At 59.1% G+C, this 15,493-nt stretch overlaps 1 protein-coding gene across 7 annotated transcripts; it reads right to left on the reverse strand.

Moving 5' to 3' along the window:
- Positions 1-4,527: 4,527 nt before the first annotated feature.
- AK1 (adenylate kinase 1) lies at positions 4,528-15,073 on the reverse strand. Of its 7 annotated transcripts, none has more exons than XR_013967796.1 (9): positions 14,971-15,073; positions 12,330-12,422; positions 12,136-12,174; positions 10,547-10,582; positions 10,198-10,361; positions 9,368-9,484; positions 7,077-7,268; positions 5,636-6,825; positions 4,528-5,188 (listed from the first exon to the last, which is right to left on the reverse strand). XR_013967796.1 is itself a non-coding variant. In XM_080820563.1 (8 exons), the coding sequence occupies exons 3-8, from the start codon at positions 12,140-12,142 to the stop codon at positions 6,757-6,759; spliced, it is 585 nt and encodes a 194-aa protein (XP_080676689.1). In that variant the 5' UTR covers positions 12,143-12,174; positions 12,330-12,422; positions 14,971-15,073; the 3' UTR covers positions 5,565-6,756. The 7 variants fall into 7 exon arrangements, 4 of the variants coding, with proteins under 4 accessions (XP_080676689.1, XP_080676690.1, XP_080676691.1 ...); XR_013967797.1 differs by lacking the exon at positions 4,528-5,188 and having other exon boundaries at positions 5,565-6,400; positions 6,497-6,825; positions 12,316-12,422; XR_013967798.1 differs by lacking the exon at positions 4,528-5,188 and having other exon boundaries at positions 5,566-6,400; positions 6,497-6,825.
- Between the last annotated feature and the right edge of the window lie 420 nt (positions 15,074-15,493).

Below are 15,493 nucleotides of genomic sequence, written 5' to 3' on the forward strand. Positions count from 1 at the left end.
AGCCCAGGATGCTTCGGGCCTTAAGATCTATTTATTGAAAGCACGAAGTACCCAGGAAGATAAGGCAGGGGTGGGGCCATGGAGGTCACAGGGAAACTGAGGTACAAAGAAGCAGGTCTTACTCCTCTTCCCCAGTAGAAGAGACCAGTCCTCCACTGGGTCGCCTGTCCCTGGGAAGCTTGATGGTCATATGGTCTCACAGCAGGGGACAGACCTTGGGTTAGCCATCTTCCATCTCCATCTCGATGGACACATCTGCTGCGTCTCAGCCCCCTCCGCCCTGCACAGATCACAGGGAGTGGGGAGGAAAGGGGTTTCATTTCTCTGGGTCTTTCCCTGCAGAATCAGTGCAAATCAGTAGCCTCCCACCACTGAAGGCCAGAGTCCTGACCAGGCCCCCTCTCCGGGCCAAGGGTGGTCATGGCCCGCACTGCTCTCCGTTGTGGTTTCCCCAACACACCCCCCCCTCCACTGTCCACAACTGGGTAAACAGACCCTTCATTAAATTCTCAAATTATCCCAATGGAGCGTGCCATCTGTTTCCTGCTGGGGCTCTGACTGATACAAATGTTTTCAGGTGCCGCCTCCGCCACACGCCAAGGAGACATGTGGCCAATGGCCAGGTCCCTGTGCCACGACCCCACAGTGGGCAGGTGCACAAATTCTGCTCCTTCCTCCTCCTAGCTGGCTGGGAAGGCCAGGGCTTCAGGAAGGGACAGAGCACGTCTACCCTGGCCACTAGCCACAGGAGGAATTTGAGGCAGTCCCCGGGGAGCCCCCCAGGCGGCTGTCTGTCTCCAGCACCGGCCTGGAGCCAAGGGCTGCTGAGGACATCAGGGCCAAACCCACAAGGACAAGGGAGAAAGTGGGTACACGGGGACGAGAGCACGGGAGTGGGAGTCAGGGTACCCAGGCTTTGTCTCAGGCAGCCTTAGGCAAGACCTTTCTATGTTCTGGGTCTCATCTTTCTTCACCGGCACCATGGGAGGACAGCCTGCTGGCCTGGAGAAGCTTGAAGCCCAGGAAAAGACTCGGAATCACTTCACCATTGACAGGCTTGTCCAACCCCGTGCCAAGTGCCAACTTACGGCCACCTACTGGGCTGAGACTGTCATGGGTCCATTTTACAGTGCAAGAATCTGAGACCCAAGTGTGCACAACAACAGGTCTGGGGAGAAGCAGAGGGTAATTCAGGTCTGGCCTGTATTTCCTCCCTTAGCTTCCAGAACATTCCGTGTTGTTGTTCTTCCCACCTCCCTGGTCACCTTATCTGCCTCCTTACTCATTCCTCCTCATCCTCCCAGGCTTGACCCCTGGGCCTCTTCCCTTCTCTGTTTACCCTCATACCCAGGTCAGGTTTTCGCAAACCTTTGGGACCATGACCTTGTGTCCCAGCATGAACCTGGGACTCAGGCTCAAACAATCGCAGTGTTTTGTGAACACATATACCCTTACGATGTGTATCCATCTCGTCTCATTTCCTTTCAAATACGGAACACAGGCCGCTCTATCGGTTTCATCACCCATAGTGGGTCTCAGCCATAAAATATGATGCCTTAGCTCCCTGCTACTCCAAATGTGGTCTTAGCATCTCCCGAGAGCTTCTCTCCGGCCCTGCCCCAGACCTGCTGACTCAGAACCTGCATTTTATCAAGACCCCCAGGGCATCCGCGTGCACATTAATTTTGACAAGTGCTGTCCTAGGTGCCCTCATCCAGACAAATGGCTTTAAGTGCCGTCTATGGATACTGATGGCTCCCAGCTTTCTACTCTCCCCCTGACTCCAGGCTCCTGAGTGTAACATAAGCAGCTCAGGCTTCATGGGACCAGCACCACGTTCTGTCCCTTCTGTGCCAACTGCTCCCGCCTCAGTGTCTCCCTCTCAGACGGTGACAGACCCCTCCTCTCATCGCTCAAGCCTTGAGGCGGACCTTGACTCCCATACCCCTCCTCCAATCTACACGAGAATCTTGTCGGCAGCTCTCCCAGTTTTCCAGTGTTTGTGGGGTTCCCACCCCCCCCCAGCTACCACCCTGGTCACCAGCAGCACCCCCTAGAATATTGTAGTCACCTCCTTAGGGAGTTCCCTTGCTGCCACCCTTCCCCCAGCCCATTCAGCACACAGTAAAGGGGGGTGGCTGTTGAAGTGAAGCCAAGTTCCATCCCTCCTGCTCAGCACCCATCTTGGGTCACCATCTTGTTCGGTATAAAAGCCAGAGCCCGTCAAATGGCCAGCGAGGCTTCCCCTGTCCCCTCTCCAACCTTGTCTTCTGCTCTGCTCCCCCGTGCTCCCCACACTACAGCCACGCTGGCCTCCTTGCTGTTCCTGGAATGTGCCAAGTCCAAACTCACCTCAGGGCCTTTGCACTTGCTCTTCCCACAGGGCTTTAAGTCACCATGCAAAGTCGCAGGGTCAGTGAGGACTTGGCTGACCATTGCATTTAAAATAGCCCCCTCCCCGCACCACCAATTGGTCTCCATCTGACACATTCTATATAGTTTTTTTGGTCTATCTTCCTCTCTAGAACAGAAGTTCCATGAGGACAAAGGTCTTGCTTTGCTGCCCCAACCCCATCACTTCAAACAGCACCTGGCCTGTGAGAGGTGTTTGAGAATTCGGTCAGTACAAATGTTAGCAGCTCAAGCTTGCACAGGTTGTGATTCTGAGGCCTCAGGGTGTGGGTGTTGGAGGCATGCTAAGCCAAGGACAGGGCCTCTGATGAGAGGGAATGATTCCCCAAGGGGACATGGTGGTCACCAGGTCAGTGGTCCCGCCACTAGAACAGGCTCTGCTCTGTTCTAGAAGAGAGAAGTCCCTCAGAGTCTCCTTCTCGCTCCCCAAGGACAGGTCTAGGTAACCGCCGCCTCCCAAATGTTGGCCTTTTTGCTGAAACCCACTCCCCAAGGTGCAAAGAACCCATGAGGACCACCCAGGAGACAGAAGAATTCCACTGGGTCAGGATTCTAGAACCTCTACGTTGTAAGGCTCAAAGTTCATAGAAAGAAAGCTGAGGCCTGCAAAGGGGAGTGACTCACCCAGCGCTCCATGAACCATGGAGGGCAACAGTGGCAGGGAGACCCTGCACTAGAACCCTAGGAAGAGGGCAGAAGCTGGAGAGGGAGGTGAAGGTCTAGCCCGGTGCCCCTGCCTTGCTGTGTGGCCTGAGGCAAATCACACAACCTCTCTGGGTCAGCTTCGCCCGTGAGGAAGCCCTGTGCTCACAGGCTGCACATGCGCAGCAGGGCCCTGGCCCGCACCCCTCCGAAGCCCCCCCCCACGGCGGAGCCGCCAGGCCTTCCTGTTTACTCGAGGCCCCTCTCCAGGCTGGGAGGCGGCAGCCTTGGCCTCCTCTGCTCCCTGCTTCCTTCCTCTCCCACTTCAGCGCCTCCGGCCAGGCCCTCAGGGCCCTCGAGGCCAAGACTTAGGGGCGCAGTCCGTTGGGGGGGGGCATCTGAGGCCACCACCCCCGCAGAGCACTCTCTCTCTCTCTGAGACCCTGAGGTCTCTGGCTGGTCAGAATGTTCCGGCAACTTTGGGATAAGCCTTTGCCCGGAGCATCGCTAGAGACGTCAAGAGTGTGACAATTGCGATGGGCTCCTGCCTGGTCCCAATGCCACGCCCACCTCCCGGCCCACAGGAGCGGATGAGCAATGAGCAGGCGTTGGCTGACCCCAGAGACTCGCCCTCCTCCCCACCCCCAGGAGCCAGGCATCGGCTGAGCGGGCTCTCCCTGAGCTGCCCAAAGTGTGGGCCGGGGACCAGCAGCCCAGCCTCGGCGGCCAGGGCAGGCCTGCTGAAGCCGGATCGGCTTTTTGCGAACCCTTGCGTGCCCTGGTAGACCGGACACGCCGCAGCTCTGGCCCCCTGCCTGGGTTTAAAGGCCTCCCTGAGCCTCACCTCTTAGGTGTTCTTGCCCCACAGGCTGAGCCTGAATCCATGAAGCCTTTACAAATAACTTCCAGTTCACAAGAAATTTAGAGGAGGCAGGAGCAAGTTGGACGACACCAGGAGGAAGCAAAGGGTGAATCTGGAAGTTTTCTGCAGGACAGCTGTCACAACAAAGATGCTAAGGTTGAAAGAGATCTGACAGATATCACAACCAAGGGGGGGGGGTGGTGGCTATGATCCTGGGTTGTACCCTGATTTGAACAAAGACACATTTGAGGGACAATTGGGCAATATTGCCCGTGGGCTGATAATTATAAATTGTGAAATCAGTGTTTAACTTAGTGTTATGGAAACTCTGAGTTGTGGTTTTGAAGGAAGGTGTCCTTATTTTGTAGAATCATACTTGAGGGGTGAAGTATTTTTCTTCATATCTGTAATTTACTGTAAATACTTGGTCAAGACTAAAACAATAATGAAGGACATACAGGGAAATGACAGCAGTTACTAAATATTGGTTGATGGGGGTTCATTCTATTATTTCCTCTAATTTTCAGTTTGAAATTTTTCATTAAAGGTTATCATTAAAGGTTAGGTTCTCATTAAAGAAACTTTCTTTTTTTTAATTTCTTTTTAATTTTAGAAAAAGAGAGAGCACGTATGGTGGGGGGAGTGGGGGAAATGTGAAGGGGCAGAGGGAGAGGGAGAGAGAGAGGATCCTCAACCAGGCTCCCCACTGAGTGCTGAGCCTGATGCAGGGCCCTGAGATCATGACCTGAGCCAAGATCAAGATTCAGATGCTTAACCCACTGAGCCACCCAGATGGCCTGCCCCCCATCGCCCCAAGAAAAAAGGTCTCTCCCATTGCCCTTAGGGAAAAGACTAGATACTTGGGTCGGCACTCAAGGCCCCGCAAATCTGGCCCCTCTAGGCTTGTCTCTTGTTCCTGCACCCCTTCTCACCTGTATGCCATCCAACAGACCTCTGTGGCTCTGCAGAGCCGTTCCCTCGACCCTTCCATGACCTCTCTCACGGTGAAGTGAACTCCTAAGACCCCCTCCAGAGTTCCACCTCAAGGAGCTGGCTGCACGAAGGAGACCCTCGAAGGAAGGTCTGTGGTAGCAAGGATGGGGTGGAGGTTACGGGACCTTTTACATTTCTGTGTTTGGGGTTTTTTTTTTGTTTTTTTTTTTTCAAGTTTCCAACTTGTTTTTTTAAGTGGACAAGGTGATTCTGTGGCGAACAGGAGTTTGGGTCAGCCTTAGGTTCTCGTTAAACTGGGACACACCTCAAATGATGATGCTATAATTGAAAAAAAAAATAAGGATTATGAAGATACTCTTGTCAGGTGATTTCTCCCACTCTTTATGGTCTTTGGCATGTCTTCCCCACTCATCCTCACACTGGTCTGGACAACCCTGAGCTGGAAGGGGTGTGTGTGTGTGTGTTAGCCCGCTTGGACAGAGGTGACGCAGAGACCCAGAGGTGGAAGGTCACAGAGCCATTGAGGCTCCCCAGCGCACCCCAGCTGGCCTGGGGAACAGAGGCCAGGGTAGAGGCCTTCCCCACGCACCCACCCAGCCCGGAAGGCTTATCCCCCCACGATGCCTGCCTTCTCCTATCTCCCCTGTGCTCTCACTTATTTGTTCTGTGTTCTTCTTTCAATAGACTCACTTTTATAACTTAAATATGTTTATTTTAAAGGAAAGTTTAAATAACTAATGTAGATGGAAAACCAGCCACACTTGCCGTAAATAAAGGGGGACACAGCTTGGGCACAATCAGCCCCTTGTGGGGTCTTGTTCCAGCCAGGTGTGGCTGCCGAAGGTCCTCCTGGCTCTAAAGGGAGTCAGCCGGGGCTGGGACAGGTGTTAAGGACACGTGAGCACCAAGTTGAGCCTTTTGCAGTGATGAGGTCACAGTGGAGGAATAGGAAAGGGAAGATGGTTCTCCCCGGGGGATCCTGGGGCACCCTCCCCAAAGCACCCCAGCCCTGCTCATGTCCGAGGCTGCTCTGGTCTCGGCTCCCACGGCCACAGTGACTGCCGGCCTCACACCCCTGTTCAGCGTGTTCTTGTCCTCACATTGAGGAGTGGGGGTTGCAGGGTGCATAGACCCTGACTCAGATTTGGAAATGGGCTCAGACGGGGCAGCTGGTGACCTGTCCAGGGACGGATGGTGGGAGGTCTTCCACGTCTCACCTCCTCAGGGACGGAGTGCTGACCGATCTCGATGCCCTTGCCAGACCCTCAGAGTTTCTTGTACCCAGAAGCCAATTCCTTGCCCACCCAGAGAGCTCACGTGTGCTCTGCGGCTGCCCAGGAAGCCCCCCACCCCGCCCGGCCCATGACCTCGCTGCACACAGGTCCCAGTGGCATGAAGCACAGAAAACATGCTCAGAGCAAGGAGGGTTCAGGGCCAAGGCTGCCCCGCGAGGATTGGGAGGAACCCAGGACGGGGCTCAGCTGTGCCTGACTGTTAGTCTCCAAGAGCAAGCATCCTGCCTCAGTCACCCTGGAGCCCCAGGCCCGGCATGGCCTGGTTGAGGAAGGGCCCCGGGTCTCCCCGTGGTGCTAGGGAAAGGCAGCTGGCCAAGGTGGGCTGAGGGGCCCGAGGAGGACTGTGAGGGTGAGGGGCTAGGAGAGGCCATACCACGTGGATCAACTCCAGTGAAAGCAAAGAAAAAGGAATAAAACCGAATGTCCTTGGAAATTCCTTTAGTGGTTGGCTGTCCACGAAAACAGGATAAAGTGGCTTCCTCTGTCTGCAGTCCAGCCGGGCAGGGTGGAGGTGCTGAGCTCCGGCTGGGGACAGCCTCAGTCAGGACGGGGGTGGGGCGGGGCTCGGCCGGGGAAGGGGCTCCGGGGCTGCTACTTGAGGGCGTCCAGGTGGGTGCAGACTTGGGAGAAGACACTGTCCACGGAGCCCTCGGCGTTGACCTGTGGGGAGACGGCCGGAAGGGCGGAGATGATGGGGAGGGCCGGGTAGGCCCCACCGAGGCACGGGCTCATTTCTCCGAAGACCTGGCCTTGCTCTCTAAGCCCAGCCACAGGGGACCACAGCCAGTCACCGAGCCAGTGGGGAAACCAAGGCCTGGAGAGGAGGGCTGACCTAAGGTCGCTGGAATTTTGGCCACCCCAGGCAAAACCCTCAGTTTCCTAGGGCTACCCACGGCCTGCAGGGGGCGCACCTTGCGTACGATACCACGTTTCTCATAAAAGGCGATGACAGGCTCTGTGGCCTTGTAGTAGGTCTCTAGCCGCTTCTTGATGGTCTCCTCGTTGTCATCCACTCGCCCGCTGGTCTCTCCACGCTTCAGGAGCCGCTGGGTCATGGTCTCAGGGCCTGCGTCCACATACAGCAGCAGCGTGGGCTGTCCGATCTGCGGGCGGAGGGTACTCATAGGGGCCCCATTCCTGCCCTACTGGGGCCACCTCCTTCCCATCCTCCTGAGTCAGAGGCCCCACCTGAGACCCACTCAGACCTCCAAGCCCTTCCCCAAGGCAGCCTGAGGGACCTTCCAGAAGGTCCCCCGCTCCCAACCTCTCCCATGGCTCCCCCGTGCCCTCGGGAGAGGGCCTCCTGCCCTCCTTCTCTCATTTCCCATTCCTTCACTCTCCTTGCTTCAGCCACACTGACTGTAGCCTGGGCTCTCGTCGGCCTCCTCCCATGCCAGGCCTTTGCTCCTGCCAGGAACCCTTACCCTCAATACCAAGTGCTGGCCTTCGGATTCGAACAAAAATCTCATTCCTCTGGGGCAGTCTTCCCAGATGCCACCCCCACCACCATCCCCAGCAACTTCCGACACCCTCTTCAGTCCCCTCTCCTTTGCCCAGAATATCTCAGGAGGCCTCTGGTTATTTACTCGCTGTCCCTCTCCCCAGCCAGGCTAGGAGCCCCTGAGGGCAGCAAGACACCCGTCTGACACAGCGGGGCTGGACCAGAACCTGACAAGGTGGAGGGATGGCGGGCTGCTGAGCTCTGGATGGGGGTGGGGGGTGGGGGGGTTCTGAACAGTGTCCCTGTCATTGGAATGAAGGTTTCATCCACCGCAAAGGGCAAGAAGGAACAAGGCTGACCTGTCCTCCTTCCATGAGGCCCTGATGCCCCCTGGTGTCCAGATCTGAGAAGACCAGATGCCTGGACCCCTGGAGGCCATGGCGGGTCTGGGCCCTGTGCTGGGTCCACTGCCCTCAGTGGAGCCCACAACAGCCCCAGGAGGGAAGGAGACTTTTAATAATCTCATTTTCCGGATGTGGTCACAGCTGGTACGTGTGGGTCATGACAGTACGTGCTTTGAGGCTGCCGAGCACCTGACCACAGTGTCCATGGCCCAGGCCACTTCCGTTTCAAGGACAGAGAAACTGAGGCCCAGAGCAGGGTAGAAGCTTTCTTGAGGTCCTGCAGGCACTTCAAGGTCAGAAAATGGAACGTCCTACCTCTGGATGAGGCTCAAAGCTACGGGAGCCCAATGACAACCGCAGCCTCACAGGCTTGGGAAGTGGGGGTTGGGGGGTCTGGTTCCGCCCCAGTCCATTAGGATGCCTGGTCCTCCCCACGAGGCTGGGAAGGAGTCCCTCTGCCAAGAAGACCTCCTGGAGACAGCCCTACCCCTTGCTGCGCCCCCCCTCTCTGCAGCCCAGAGGTATGGAGCTGTGTGTGTGTGTGTGTTCACATGTGTACATCCCTGTGTATAAGCGTGCGGTGTCCACAGGCGTGCATTGCATGAGTGTGTATATGTGCATTGCCAGATGTGTATGCACATGTGTGTGCTCTGTATGTGCAGACATATACATGTGATTGTATGCCTACGTGCGTGTGTTTGGGAGAGCTGCCCCCTGCCTGGTCTTCCTGCTGCGCGTCTGTTTCGGGAAGCTAAGAGCCAACATCTTGAGGTCTACTTTTTCCAGCCAGACTCCCGGTGGCCCGTGGAAGGAGACTGGACTCCCCGGCCTCGAGGCCTCCAGCTAGGCCTGAACCCCCTTTGCCACATCAGTCCTGGTTGCCCTGCCCCCTAGATTCTGTTCTCCCCACACCAACCTGACCCTTCCAGCCCTGTCTGTCCTGCTCCCTCTGACTACAGGTTTCAAGGTGTCAAGCCCCACTTTGGAAGGCTACATTCTCTCTAATCGCATTCTGCTCCTTAAGGCGGCTGCCAACGGTGCCCCCCCCCCACTTTGCAACTGGGGACACTGATGAGGTTCAAGGAGGCAGAATGATTGGCCCAAGGTCTGTTGAGCTAGAACCTGAGCCCAGGTTTGTGAGCTCCCCAGCTGGTGCTTCCTCTCCTTCTAGACTTTTCTTCTAGACTTCTAGGAAGACTTCTGCAAACTCTTCCCCAATATCCCTCCTTACCCCTCGCCCCACCCCAACCCACAATCAGTCTCTCTCTCCCTGCCCAAAACTCTGGCCATCACAGCAGCCTCTGCCCAGCCACCCCACACCCCAGCCCCCAAATGCACCCAGCAGGTTGTACCTTACCCTCCGCTCAAACTCCTCTCCCTGCTGTACCTCCCGAGGGTAGCCATCGATCAGGAAGCCTTTGGAGGTGTCTACCTTGGCCACCATGGCATCTCGAAGCATGTCCAACACTGTCTCCTGGGGGCACAAGCGAAGACGGAGGGGTCGTGAGCTCCTTTCTGCACTCCTTCTTCCAGGCCTCTGCCCTAATAAAGGTGTTCCAAACAAGCCTCCCCCTCCAGGAAGCCTCCTTTGAATGTGAAGACTTGACGGGTTGATGAAGCCCTTCATCCATCCATCCATTCATTCAGTAATACTGACTCAGACCCTCCTCCCAGCCAGCTCCAGTCCAGGGCCCTGAGGACACCACTGGGAACAGAGCAGACCTTCCTCAAGCAGCTCACGGTGCGGTGAGTTAATTTAGCCATTTCCAAGCATGACAGGTTGAATGGGCCAAGAAGGAGGCCTTCTGGAGCTATAAAATGTGGGGGGAGGGGGAGTCTAAGCTCAAATCTGTGGAGCCAGGGAGGTCTGAGCCGAGGAGGAAAGAACATTCCAGGCAGGAAGAATCTGATGAGATTGACAGGACCGAAAGGCCAGAGCAGCTGGAAGGTAACTGCAGGGGTGGGGGTGGGGGGTGGTATGAGGCTGAAGGGGTCAGCAGGGCCAGGGGTCCTAGAAGCTCCAGGAGCTTCTAGAACGAATTCCCTGCCCAGGGCAACGGGGACCAGAGCCAGGGGTATTTGGAGCCAGGGAGGTTCAAGGCAGCCCTGCCAGGGCGTCATGGGCTTTGCTGGTGGGGGAGCCCCCTTGGGGCCACCACTACCCCCCACCCCACCGGGCCCACTCACCAGAGGCACCAGCTGCCCCTTCTCCATGATCTCCGACAGCATCTTGCCCCTGGCCGAGCCCGAGCTGACCTCGGCCCGCAGGAGGTCCCCGGTGGAGAGGTGGGTGTAGCCATACTTCTGGACAATCTTCTCACACTGGGTGCCCTTCCCGGAGCCGGGCCCTCCTGCAAGCGCCCACCCATTCAGAAGCCCTGCGAGTCGGGACCGCCACCGGCCGAGGACCTGACCGCGCCGCCCCGCGGAGGAGGGCAGAGCCCCGGGGGCAGCTGCAGCCCCAGCCCCAGGCTCCCAGCAGCGCCTGTGGAGAGCCTCCCTGCTGGCTGCCCGGCCCCGCCTGCCTCGGACTCACCCACCACAAAGATGATCTTGGCTTTCTTCAGCTTCTCTGGGGGACAGAAAAGGGGGGCAGAGTTCAGGGACTCGCTTGACAAAGAGCTGAAGCCCCCTCTGCAGCCCCCCAGCCTGTGCCGGGGCCTCACGGCGGGAGACCTAGCTGGGGCTCCCACCAGAGCAACCAGCGACAGGCTGCGCCCAGCTCAGCGGTCGGGGGGAGAGGCTGTTCCAGGCAAAGGTCTGGGGACGCCAGACTCGGCCCAGGCTGAGGACGACTCTAAGGGGCTCGGATGCCAACCCTCACGGCCCTTCCCCAGGTGGGGGGTGGCCGCTGGGCAGCAGCGGGTCACCTCTGGCCTTTGAGTCCTCCGTGGTGTGGCGGGTTCCCGAGCAGCAGGCCCCCATGGTCCCGTTCTCCCACGTCCCCTACCCTTCCTCTCCCAGCCCCCAGGGCCTGCCCATTGCCCGCCTTCCCTGGGCAGTACGAGTACGGAGTTGGCAACCACAACATATGTTGCCCTGGAGACAGTTGCCAGGGAAAAGGGCTGCGGTGGGCCCGGAGAGCCCTCGCCCAGAAAGGGAGGCGAACTCGTGCTCCAGCCTCGGCCTCGCCAGCCCTCAGAACTCAGCAAGACCACAGCCTCGGCGCGCAAGGGAAACTGACGCCTGGGGAGCCAGGGGTCTGCTCTGAGGATGCCGGACCTAGAATTGGAACCCGGGCCCTCTTCCCAGGCTGCCCGGCCTTCCCCTCTTCTCAGGGAAGTAGGCCCTCCTGGTGTCACCTTAGAGGAGTCCCCACTTCTCTCCGGCTCTCTGTCCCTCCCCACTGAGGAAGGCTTGGCAGCTCCCAGGGGCCCTGTGGCCCTGAGGCTGGAGGCCTACAGGAGCTGTCAGAGGAGCAGCTTCTCCTGCGGGCTCCCATCCACAGCCTGCCCAGTGCCCGGTACGACGTGGAGGTGGGGGAGCCCACAGCCCAGGGGCTGCTGGTTTGGGGGGCCCAAGGGGTAGAAGGGCGACTGCCGGCTCCGAGAGCAGCAGCAGTCTCCTTTAAGAGCGGCCCAGACAGAGGCACGAGGCCAAGGACTGGGCGGTGATACTTCCAGGAGGGGGGCCAGCCAGGCTCTCTGCTGGCCACACGCCTCCCTCCAGGTCCGGGCCCACAGCAGGCCAGGAGGGCCCAAGCTAACCTCAAGACCCACCCCCCTCTGGACCACAGAGAAACTGAGTCCCACAGAGGGGTTGGACCTTGCCTCGTCCTTGTTAGGCTTGGCATTTGCACACTTGGGGCCTCTCCCCAGGGCTAGCCTCCCCTTGCCAGCACCCACCCTTTCTAGAAAGAGGCAGGGATTCAGCTCTATAAATACCAGTGTAGGAGGTGAGCTCTGGGGCCCTCAGGAGCCTCAAGGAGGCCTCCTTGCTTCTAAAATTAATCGTGGAGCTGGCAGATCCCGTGAGATGCCCGAGGAGGGTGCCGGAGGCTCCCAGACAGGCCCCTCTGGCAGCCCCTCCTCCAGCCCTTCCCAGAAGGTCTCCTGAAAGTGCAACCCCTTAAGAGACGGGCACACTGAGGCCCAGGCAGCGAACAGCAAAGAAGAGCCTTGGTACCTTCCATCCTGCTGAGGTCCCGGGAGCCGAGTCAGCACGCTGCAAGACAAGGGCACCAGTGGGACAGGTGAGGGGGTCTTCCCTGCCCCCTGCCCCCCCTTCTGCCCAGCCACACGGTATGTGCCAGGCCCTGAGGCTCCCAAGGGTACAGGGCAGGGAGGGCCCCGAAGGTTGAGTGACCTTGGGAAAGTCACCTTTCCTCGGTGTACTTCCCACTGTTACAAAAGGGCAGCGGCGCCCTCCTGTCCACCTCTTCCCGCCGGAGGAGCCAGGTGGCGAGGACAATCCTGAGGGATAGAAACAGTGGCGTCAGCAACAGCTGAGCTGCTCCCCTTGTAAGTCCCAGAAAACAGGCGTCTGCCCAGCACCTTGGAGACGTTCCCCAGGGCTGGGAGGAAAGTTCCGTGGAGGCTGGAGGCGGGAAGAGGGACTTGAGCTGAGTCCTCAGCCAGGAGGGGGTGGGGACAAGGATGCTCAAAGGGACACAGAGGCCTGAGGGGGAGGAAGCTGCAGGAGCTACTCAAGGGACATTGCCCTGTACAGTTTTCACGGGGGGAGGGTCCCCAGCCTCTTACCCCTTGACACGACCCCTGTCCCCTCATCCCCTTGAGGATCTCGCTCTACCACCTGCCTTCCCTTCAGATGTGAGTGAACCCCACCCCCTCCCGGGAACCCTGCTCTGCTTCAACCTCTCCTTCCACCCAGAATCTTCACCTCCACACCCACCTGCCCTCCGCAAAGCCACCAGGGACCATCACAGCCACTCTTGCCTTGACCCTTGATGCCCAACCCTGGGGCGGCATTCACCCTGCCTGGCCTGCCCCCAACCCCAGGCCCCTCACTCCACCCTCACGATGCTGGCAGGACCCCTGTCTCTGCCCAGCCACCCCCAGCCTCCCTCCCCAGCCCCATAAGTCTACAGTCCCCGGAGGGGCCTGGAGTCCCCATAGAACCTGCCATGTCCCAGTTCCACACCCTGTTGCCCGGCCAGAGGCCCCAGTCTCCATGAACACCCTTCTCCCACACCCCACTTCCCCCCTGCACACACACGTCCCGACTCTCTCTCCAGCCTGTGGGCTCACCACCACTTCCTTGTTGCAAGCAGGGCGCCTGGCCACTGCCCCAACCTCCCATGGGTCTCCCTACCTCCATACCCCACCAGGCAATCCACAGGATTCTGTCTGATAAGCATCAGAACACATCGCTCACCTGCTTAAAACCCTTCCACACGTGGCCCCCTTAGCTCCCAAGATAAAGCCTGAGCCCCTAACATGGATGACAGAATCCAACAGCCTGGCCCTTTCCCCGCTCTGCAGCCTCAACAGCCATCACTTGAACTGCTTGGAGCCTCCTCACCCGCAATGACCATGTCCCACCTCCAGGCCCTGGCTTCTGTTGTTGCACCTGATGCCTGGATGCCTTTCCCCAGGTGCTGCTGGCTAGGACTCAGTTCAGGCGTCACCTCCTTCAGGAAGTCTTCCTGGACTCTGCCCTCCACTCCCACACTGGCAGGTGCCTCCTTCAAACGCCCCCAACGTCGCACACACCACACGGTATTGGACCCCTCTGTTGTACCCCCAGCCTGTGTGTCCCGCTGGACTTGGCCTGGCCTCGGGGCCTCACACCATGCTCACAGCCATCTTGGAAGGGATCTGAGGCTTGGAGAGGAGGAGAGACCGGCTCCAGAGCCCGGCTGGGGTCAACCTCAGGCTGCATCTTCTGTTGCTTTTAGGCCTGGCACCCAGTGGGTCTCTAAGCAGCTTTGCTGACTGTCCTGCTGCTCATGGGGCATGAGTTATAGCCTCTTTCCTGCTGAGTGTGCTCAAGGAAGGGTAGCAGCCGCCAGAGCCCCAGGCAGCTGGTAAGGGAGGAGGAGGGTCCCCGGCCAGGGAGAGCCTGAGGTGACAGGCTCTGCGGAGTGGCCTCCCACCCACCTTGCCCTGCCTCCTCCCAGTAACCTAAGCCCCTCTGTCCTGCTGGCACCAGCCACTTCCTTGGTCCAAAATAACTTGGGTCGTGAGGAGGCCTCACGGAGGCCAGGGGTCCAGGACGGAGTTAGGTTACCAGCTCAGCACCCAGGCCTTATAAGGCCCCTGGGTCCAGGCTGCAGCAACTCCTCTTGTGACCGGGGGGTCTGCCCAGGGGCCCAGGGAACTGAGGCCCAGAGCAACAACCACTTAAGGGTTCATCATTCAGCTGTGTGACCTTGGGCGGCTGGTTGCCCCTCTCTGGGCCTGCACCCCCCAGGCCCTGTCCTGCTGTGGCTGGAGAGTCCTGAGTGGATATCTGAGCGGTGCTCAGAAAAAAGTCCCAAGTGTTGGCCTGGGGCTCCCTTAGAGCCTCCGTCCTTTCAGGAGGCTGAGCCGGGGGTCCAAACAACCAGGGGGCTTCCTGTCCCCCCAGCACTCAAAATGACGTGGCAGGATAGCTCCTCCAATCTCACAGGTGGCCCCCACCAGGTCCTCCAGGCAGGGCGTCAGGCCACAGCCCCCTTCCCTGGGCCCCAGCTGGGACGTGCCAAGGGCAGGGACCTGGAGCCCCAGCGCCAGGAGTGCCAGCCCGGACAAAGGGGCGACTGTCTAGGACGCTAGGAGGGGCTGCAACACACATCCCCAGACTCGGGCACACGCAGGGTGGCACAAATAGCCGGAACAGAGCCTGGGAAGAACAGACAGGCGAATACACACGATCACAACCACCCATACAAACACACAGCGGCACAAACCCCAAGGATGCCCCGACACACAGAGAACCACGGCCCCAGGCGCGCGCCGCTCCCCCATCCCCCGCAGAGGCGCCCCCCGCGCCCGGACATGCACGCGGGCACACACTGACCTGGGGGAGGGGTGCGGCGGGCGCCGGGGCCAGTGGTGCCCTGCCCGTCCTCGCCGGCCGCCCGCAAAGGCGACTATTTATAAGGCTGTCAGCAGCGCGCAGCATGCCGGGAGCCAGCGCTCCGCGAGGGCAGGGAGGGAGGGAAGGAGGGAGGGAGAGCGGACCGGGAGGGAGGGGGGCCTGGACCGGGTGAGCCCCGCTGGGAAGCCAGAGCAAGGCCGCTGCCCCCTCCCTCCAGCCGTGCATCCCCAGGTGGCTGCGCCTGCCCTGCCGGGGGTTTTCTCTGGCCTTGCCTGATCTCCCGTGTGCCCGCATCACAGCAGGAGAACAGGACCAAGTTTCCCTGTCTGACAGCTGGGGAAACTGAGACCCAGAGCGAAGAGGCCCTTTGCACAAAATCCCACCGCAAATTGCTGGCAGAGAGAGGCCAGACCACTGGCGGGTGGATTCTGGGGGCTTTGCCAGACCAGTCCCCGGACCCCTCCTCAGGTCATGAGGGGCCCCTGGGCTGAGACCCACCCAG

Source organism: Martes martes, assembly GCF_963455335.1.
Source record: "Martes martes genome assembly, chromosome: 12".
Taxonomy (NCBI): domain Eukaryota; kingdom Metazoa; phylum Chordata; class Mammalia; order Carnivora; family Mustelidae; genus Martes; species Martes martes.